Raw genomic sequence first — 8,529 nt, 5'->3', positions numbered from 1 at the left:
TTTCTTTTTTTCCCAACCATTCTTCTTTAAACGTTTCCTTTAAATTTTCTTAAATCTTATTTCTGCATATGCAGGGCTCTTCCTTCAGCAGCAGTGTTATTGCAGAAATGGGAGCCTGCTCTGAGCTTTTCACTGGATAGTCTTACAAAGTCATTTTTGTTTTTATTGCAGATAAAGGAAGCCAACTTTTGGGGATCTAACTTTGTCATGAGTGGTTCAGACTGTGGCCATATTTTTATATGGGACCGACACACTGCTGAGCATCTCATGCTGCTGGAAGCTGATAATCACGTGGTGAACTGTCTTCAGCCTCATCCCTTTGACCCAAGTAAGATCCTGATTTTTCACACTCTGCATCTGTAGTGTAGAGCATTTTAAAGCTCACTCCTAAACTCTGTGCTCAATAGAGAATTGCAAAGATTAATGAACTATTGTTCATTTTTTCCCGTGTAAATTAGATAATACTGCTTTTAATTTTGCCTCTTGCTAAAGGACCTTTGGCCCTTAAACCCCTCCTTACTCAATAATGTATTGAAATGAAGCTATTACTGACGTAGTATTTATAGGAGTATTGTCAGATGTAACAAGAAGAATCTCCATTTCTTGCTGCCCTCAATATATCAAATGTTTTCCATGACACTAATGAGGGAAACGTGGGGTCACTGAAATGCCAGCAACACTTTGGGAATTTATATTGGAATCTGGTCTCTGCTTGGCTCTATTAAAAAAAATTGAGTGAAGTGGGTGTCTCCATCTCACTGGCTTTGTGAGATTAGAAGAATTTAATAAAATTCATAGAAATTCTATTAATTTATATTTAGAGGAAAATATTTATTGGAAAGATGGACTAAAGCAGTAGAAGGAATCACATGTAGCTGGAAAATCTGAACCATTCTGTAGCCTCTGACACAGTCAGAGAAAGTATTTGTGTTATTTTCATAGCTTACATGGCTGTATAGGAACAGTCAGCTACAAATAAATTAGCAAATAAAGCTGTTGTAATGATACCAAAAGAAGCTGAGGGTTTTTTGGACAGTTTGGGGAAACATGGAATATTGCCCTACATTGGATAAGCCTTGAACTTTTAAATTTTTAGTTGAAATTGAGTTCCTGGACATGTCCTGAGTGTGTGGCTGGGTTGGATACTTCCTTTGGAAGCACCTCTCCAAGTGCCCTCATTGTTTTGCTCATTTCTTGTTGGAGTGCAGCTCTCCCCCTGTCACAGACTGAAAATGTAATGAAGAGGTCAATCTCCTTCTAGGACAGTTAATCTTGTACAGTTTTCCAGCTACTGAGATGTTTCTATGGAATTTTAATTCCTGTAGTGGTTTTTGTGCAATGACCTAGAGAATGTTCTGCAACTTTTTGTTTTTCGTATTTTAATAAGTGTTTATAAGAACATCCATTGCATCTTCATATTTAAATATAAAATAAATTTACATGAAATACACCGAAATTATCAAATGTCAAAATACATTTGAAATTATCTTGGTTCTGCCTTTGTATCTGGGTCTATGAATCCTAAGGCTTTATTATTAATGTATGTAATGTATTATCAGGCTGTCAGCAGAAATGCTTTAGTAGTGGCTGGGTTTGTTCTTACTTTCTGCTTCTATCTTTTGCACAGTCTGGTGCTTTTGTAATTTAAAAAAGAAGGCTATTGATGTTTGCATGTGTTTTCTTCATGTAATTCATAACACACTTAAGAATTACTCTTACTTACTTCCAGTTCTGGCCTCTTCGGGTATTGATTATGATATAAAAATCTGGTCACCATTGGAAGAATCCAAGATTTTTAACAGAAAACTTGCAGATGAGGTAAGAACCTTTCCTCCTTTTTCATAGTAATGTTGCATCTTCTAAGGCTATAAAAGCCTTTGGTACAAATTACTGATATTGAATTAGCAGAGTTACTTATTGCTCAACAAATGAGCTACAAATAAAAAGCTGCCCTTTAGAATTGTTAACTTTCACATCCTTGGCAGCACACAGAAGCACTTTGCATTTCATCAACCCTCCTAGAAATGTATTATGTACAGGGAAGAAGTGAACAGGCAGATACAGAAGGAAAACTGGCAGGAATTAATAAATTAAGGTACCGTAGTGCCTGTTTCTAAACAAATAAATGAAGGGAAAACTGAAGGAAATAAACTGAAGGAAATACACTGATATACAGGAGAACAGAGAGTGCAAAAATCAATCCTCTTAAATGTTCAGTGGGATAAAGGGGAGTCAAGGTTAAGATTGCAAATTGGGAACTTCCTGGAATAAAGCAAACATTGCAAGCCCAACCAGTTATAAAAGTCTGTCTGTATGTGAAGTTATGTAACACATTGTTTTTGTGCCCTCAGAGCAATAACTGTATATAGCAACTGGCCTGGGGTGATCATATAGCTGAGTGCTGAATAATCATATCAGTGGCTTACATAACATAATTTATTAAAATATTATGTGTTATTCTGTAACTTATAGTCCAGGACAGATTTGGGTGTGGGGTGGCTAGTTTGGGGTATTCCTGTGAAATCTCTTGGGCAGCAGGGATATAGTAGAGGGGGGGGGTTCTAATTGTTATAGATAATATATATATAGTTATTCGTGCTATACATATTTTAAACAGAAACCCACAACCCTTAGTCACAATTCTACATTCTCTGAAAAAAACCCCAAACCATCCACTTATGGGTTTTGAACCTTTCCCATTCTTTTAGCAGCAGCAGTAACACTGAGTGAAGCGACACTTCTTTGTAATGTTGTGTGACAGCTTTAGTATGTGATGTGTTTTGGAGCCTTTGGGGTTTAGAAATATTGCTAAACATAAATGTGTGCTAAAAGTAGTCAATGTACTGTTATTTCTGTCATTTGATTTTTAATAATAACAAAACATTTAGAGATTTGATTATTTTTTTCTTTACTAAAAATTGTAGAACTTTCAGAAAAGTCGACTGAAGTGCGGTTTGTAATTCGACATGGTTTTTGTAGTTTAATTTAATCCCTGTATTGAAAGACTTATGTAGAGGACAGGAGATGTTTGTAGCAGTAAAATAGTTTTCAGCATGTTAAGATTAGCTAGAGTAAATGTGGAACATACCTAAACTGAATTTTCCATGGAAGGGAAGACCTAGGTAGAAGGTATTGTGTTTGGGGAAATTGAGAGAGGCCGTGACCTCAGAGAATAGAAAAAGACAGCAGAGACAGGAACAAACCTCTGAATAGAGAAAAAGCATCAGAAGGAGGTTGTCAGGGGTGTTACTGATGATGCACTGGAGAAATAGGGGGTGAAAGAGGAAAAAATGGCTTCCTGCTGCCTTCTCAGCTTGCTTCTGTTAGGGAGTGATCAGCTGCGCAAAGTGCCTGGTGAACAGCTGAGAATGACAGGGAAGAGGTGATTTGGTTTGGCTGGGAGAAGGGCACTGCAAACATTTGCAAGTGCTTGTTCCTTACAAGAGGAATAGGCTTGGAGAAGGAGTCTCAAGGAGAAAAAGAAATGCATTAGTTTCCTGTCTTACAGCAGCTGATCTGGGAGGAAGGACTGAATAACAGGCAGAACTTGTCTCCACCTAAAGAAACTCTTGTGCTTAGTGATAAATGAAAGAACATGGTCAAAAAGCTGAAAGACCAGCAACAGTGTGGGATTAGAACTCAATAGGGAAGAAAGAAGGATGGCAAGGAAGTACCATGAGGAAGGAATGAGGCAAGAGAGCTAAAAGTATTCATTAGTGGATTTTTTTTCCTTTAAACTAAGACAGCAGGATCTGGCTCTTTCAAGTAATTTAGAGGCAAGCTGTAGATCTGTTTAGAAAGAATTATGGAGCTGAAGAATGTTCCAGAACTGGGATAGAAAATTGCTTGTGTTCCTTGGATTTTCTCCAAAAGTTTCAAGCAGCATGAAGGTAGGAGTTTAGGGTAACCTCAGCTCTTTTTTCCTTCCCACATTCTTGGCCAGAGCTGGTGCTGGAACTTGTTCTCTCCAACAGTTGCCATCTGGAACAGCACTTTCTCTCATCACTCTGCTTTACTTCATGCAAGAACTCATTTCAGAAGTTTTTCTCAGATATCTACTGTGCATGTGGACAATGAATGATGATCTTACTAGAATGTTCTTTAGACAGTTAGACACTGTAGGCAGAGTCCACTGTCTGACTTTTCTTACTATATACAGTTGAAGTAACTGTATTCAATAGTAATTATTAAAATATTGGTCCTTTATTGTAATTTTGGCTTTTGCATAGGAGCTTTGTATCTACAAACCCATACTGATGGAGTACAATTTTGTGTTTATTTCTGGTGCTGTTTTTTTTATCCTTCCCTGCCTCCAGGTTATAACCCGTAATGAACTAATGCTGGAAGAGACCAGAAACACTATTACTGTTCCAGCTTCTTTCATGCTACGAATGTTGGCTTCGTTGAATCACATAAGAGCAGGTGAGAGACTCCTGAACAGCTCTCCCATGACACTGGTCTGTGAAACAGCAGATGGACTGGAGAATCATCAAGACCTTCAGCTGTCTGTGGCTATACTTGGGGCTGGTGAAAAGATTCAAGGGTTGTTCAGGGTTCTCTTAATAGAAGTGCTTAGGTATTGCTTCTTAGTGTGAGGCTTGCAACATTCTCGTAGCTGTTTTTACCCCAAAACAAAGATCAAACTGTATTTTTAGATATTCACCACGCTATCCATCCTGACAGAGCTGCTGACAGACCTGTAGGTGAAGGTGACTGTAGATATTGAATATGGGCAGTCTCTTTGGAGTAAAACACCAAAAGAACTGCCCAACACTTGAGTTTGCAACAATTTCAGCAAAACTCTGTGTTATGGCTGAGTGGAGTGTTTCTTAACCTGACAGTGCATGTTCTTTGAGGGACTGATGTTGATCCAGTCGTGTTGCCTCGCACGTTTCTGTGTTTGCCCTTTTCTAAACATGCACATCCAAAGGTACTTTTTCTGATGCATTCAGTGACAGACAGTGATCCCCCAGTTTCTGGAGTATTCAGATTTCTAACTGCAGCTATTCTAGTGTCAGTTCCCCAGAACAGCACTTCAGTCCCTTGTACTCACCATCTCATTTTAATGTTTCGCTTGCATTCATCTTGCCTGTGCTGACAGCCAGTCAGCAGCTACAAGGTTTTTCCTTCTGTACACAAATTTCCCTTTTATGCCTGGAAATCCTTTAGGGCTTTTCTCCTCTTCTCCTTTCTTGTGGCATCATTCCTACCCACTCTCTGCTTGTCAGTCGACACAGATTTTCTTCTACCATATAACCCACAGCCACTGCCCATTCTGTAACAGCCCAGGGAGACAGTATTTTATAGTTACCAGAAAAAGACAATTTTGCAAGTTCTCTTTACTAAATCTCTGTGTTTTACAGACCGATTGGAAGGTGACAGATCAGAAGGATCTGGTCAGGAGAACGAAAATGAAGACGAAGAGTAACTGGCAGTTGTGTGTGAGCACCGAGACGTCAGTGGAATTTGTATAAGACATTAATTATATTTTTCCTTACAGAGCTTTAGTGCAATTCTAAGGTATTGCTTTTGGATAACCTAACCTTTTGTTTTTGAATGACTGTGTGCATGACTTGGGGAGAGTGTGCAAGTTAAAATAAGCAAAAATGTTTTTCAAACGTTTTGCCATGTATGAGGGGTGCTAGAAGATGCAAAGTGCAATATTTTCCTTAACCTGCAAATGTGGGAGCTTGGATCAATGTTTTAAAGTAACTTTCATTATAGTAAAAACGTTGGTTCAAATAAATTTCTATACCTGCTGTTTGCATGTTTGTTGCTTTCTAATTAAAAGATTTGGTTGTTTTAAGTAGTTCTGTGGTTTTTTCTTCATGTTTTATCATCTTGTAACTATAACCCCATTACTGCCTTCATTTGCATTCTTTCTTACAATGTTTGTGGAGTGACAAATACAGTTATTTCTTACAGTGAGCACTGGGATTCTCTGTGACTTTGGGACCCCATGTCTCTTGGTTCTTGCACTTCCACAGGCAACCCACACATCTGTAGGCAAAATCCATCAGTTTTATGGTGCCACTTCCCATTCTCCAGGCTTGAATCTGTAATGCTGGTGAAATAGTTGTATTTCACTGACCTGTGAGTTTCCATTCTTTGCAACATCAGCAGATATATCTTCATTTCCACTGGATTTAGGAAAGGCTAAATGAAGTGCAAAGGAACGTGAATTTGAAAGTACCCATGCATTGCTTCATAGGAGTAATTATTTGGGAAGGAATATTATTTGGGAATTTCCCAATAATTTGGGAAGGAAAGTAGTTCAGTCTGCATAACAGGCTTTCCTCTTTCTCCGTATGTTTTTGGATGGCAATGGGGAAGAGCAAGTGAAGGAAGGAAGGTGGAGCAGTGGAGAGTGGTTTGCTCAGTGCTTATTGCCAAAGATGGCAGACACTGAGAGGCTCCTTTGGGGATTACAGAATGCTGGGAAGAATTCTAAATCAGGGGGATGAGGGTACTGGAGGCTTTATTTTGTCATTAAAATACACATTCATCACACAGCCTTGACAAACTTTGCTTACCTCAACAAAAAGAATTCCCCACACTAAATGAAAAAGAACATTAGCACAACTTCCTGATGTCCTGATTCACAGTGCAGGCAGGCTGAAGGGACGTGGGGAAGGGATATAAAGCACAAAAGTAGAGGGAGGTGGGAACACTAAAACAATTGGAAGAGATGAAGAGGAATTTGTGAGGGAGAAGTGGGAATTAACATGGAACTCAGCCACCAGTAACAGTGAAGATACCTGGGCAAGGGAAGAATAACACGAGGGGAGAGGAAAAGTGTGAGGAGATGGATGAGGGTGAGTGGGGTGGGTTTGTTTGTTTGTTATTTTAAAGGAGAAGATAAGAAATTACTGAGGAAGAGCAAAGTATAGAAGCCTTGAAAGTGATCCAGTGAAGAAAATTTAGAGAAGGAGAAGAAAACTGTTGGGAAAAGAAGTTTTTGGAGGCAGGAGGTGCTGAGAAGAGTGGCTGTCTAAAAACACTGGAGCCATGTGAAAAACAGGGAACTTCGCACCCAGAGGAGGTCACTGCACCAGAGGATGGAAATCTGGTGTTTGAGAACGGATCTAATGTGAACAAGGGAAAAGAAGTCAAAGTAAGTTGCTTGTTTGTTCAGGAAATGGAGTGAAAATAACAGCTGATATGGATATCTGTCTTTTCTGATGGAGTAAGTGGCCCTTTTTTTGGAGAAGGGGGCAAAACTTTTGTTTTTCCTCATGACATAACATTTTGGGCAAGCATTTTTAGAGCAGCAAGAAATTAAAGATATTTTATGATTTTGTGGTACATCTATTTGGGAACAGGGGGAACACAGTGGTCTAGAATTATTCAAACCTTGCTGAGGTTTGGCTCACTGCACTGAGCAATATTTTTAATACCACGTGTAAATTAGCCTTGAATTTTTATAAAGGGAGTTCTCTTCTTATTAGACTTAAAAGAACTATACAATAAATACATATGGGATACTTAGTATATAGATAAGGTAGGATTGTCTGCTCCACTTTATCTGTTAGCAGTAAGAGGAATAAAGCCATGTTTCTGTGTGGCAAAGGGGGACCTCTTCCCCTCTTGGGCCCTCTGAGCAGTTCTGTGAATTAAATCCAATAGCACAGTGTTTGCTGCAGTTCTTAGGTCCTCTATAGATGATATTTGAGATGTATTTGCTTTCAAAAAGAGTGACCATGGTGTTTCAACAGAAGCCTGACTGTTCTTATTTAGAAATTATTAACTTTTGCCTTGAAAATAAATTCTTCCTGAAGTAAGTATCTGGAGAGGATACCTTTTGTCTTCCCTAGAGAGGTTTAATAAATCACTGTGGATGTCTTTCTAAAAATAACAAAGCTGCTTCTGCCACTTTAGTTTTAGTCACAGCAATTGCCAGTGAAGATCATAGAATATAAAACAAAAGCAATAGTTTTGTATGTCTTTTTTTTTTTCAGAGTTCCCCAATAAGCACATTATTCCCAAAATGTCTCTTATTTATTCAAAGGCTAAATACTAACTTTAATTTGCAATGCTTAGCTGTGGATTTACTGATTAAAAGGAGGGTTGAATCTCAGTAAGGGAAAAAGTTGAATACTTGGAAGATTTCTTAAACTTCAGTGAACCTTTCAAGCATTTTTTCTAAAACTAAGATATCCATAGTGTTTGGGTTAGTTTTTTTCCATAAACATTTAGTTAGTGGGCTAAATCTGAGTTCCTAGAACCATGCAATCACAGGAGCTGTTGGCAAGAGCAGAGGGGATGCTGGTAATTCCAGAGTCTGTAGCAGCAAAAAAACATTTGAAAATGTTATTCAAATGTGCACAGAAGGTAATATAAGGAATAAACCACCAGAGAGTCCAAACCCTCACAATTTTAGAGGCAAATCTTGTGATCTGGGTCTGGTTCCAGACTGGGGGGCTTTGAGGTGGGTGATGCTGCCAGAGCTCCCTCTAGTGCCACCATTCCTGCTGCACCTGTAGACCATAATACTCCTGTTAAGCATCAAATGACCAGGTGATTTGGGTG

At 38.7% G+C, this 8,529-nt stretch overlaps 1 protein-coding gene and 1 long non-coding RNA gene across 8 annotated transcripts in view; one reads left to right on the top strand and one right to left on the bottom strand.

Annotated features, from left to right (window-relative positions):
• DCAF6 (DDB1 and CUL4 associated factor 6) overlaps positions 1-5,809 on the top strand; it is an 81,572-nt gene extending 75,763 nt beyond the window's left edge. For all 7 annotated transcript variants that reach the window (XM_027663589.1, XM_027663588.1, XM_027663587.1 and 4 more), the window contains 4 exons: positions 172-328; positions 1,730-1,818; positions 4,317-4,422; positions 5,364-5,809. In XM_027663589.1, coding sequence (XP_027519390.1) covers positions 172-328; positions 1,730-1,818; positions 4,317-4,422; positions 5,364-5,428 — 417 coding nt within the window. In that variant the 3' untranslated portion in view covers positions 5,429-5,809. The remainder of the gene's footprint in view (positions 1-171; positions 329-1,729; positions 1,819-4,316; positions 4,423-5,363) is intronic.
• The window catches only part of LOC113956721, a 34,118-nt gene that overhangs the window by 3,651 nt on the left and 21,938 nt on the right, over positions 1-8,529 (bottom strand). The window contains exon 5 of the long non-coding RNA XR_003530936.1: positions 5,924-6,049. This is a non-coding gene — a long non-coding RNA (uncharacterized LOC113956721). The remainder of the gene's footprint in view (positions 1-5,923; positions 6,050-8,529) is intronic.

Source organism: Corapipo altera, unplaced genomic scaffold (assembly GCF_003945725.1).
Source record: "Corapipo altera isolate COAL_440 unplaced genomic scaffold, ASM394572v1 165, whole genome shotgun sequence".
Lineage (NCBI taxonomy): Eukaryota > Metazoa > Chordata > Aves > Passeriformes > Pipridae > Corapipo > Corapipo altera.
Note: the sequence above shows the minus strand (reverse complement) of the source record. Positions and strands in the feature narration are given on the sequence as shown.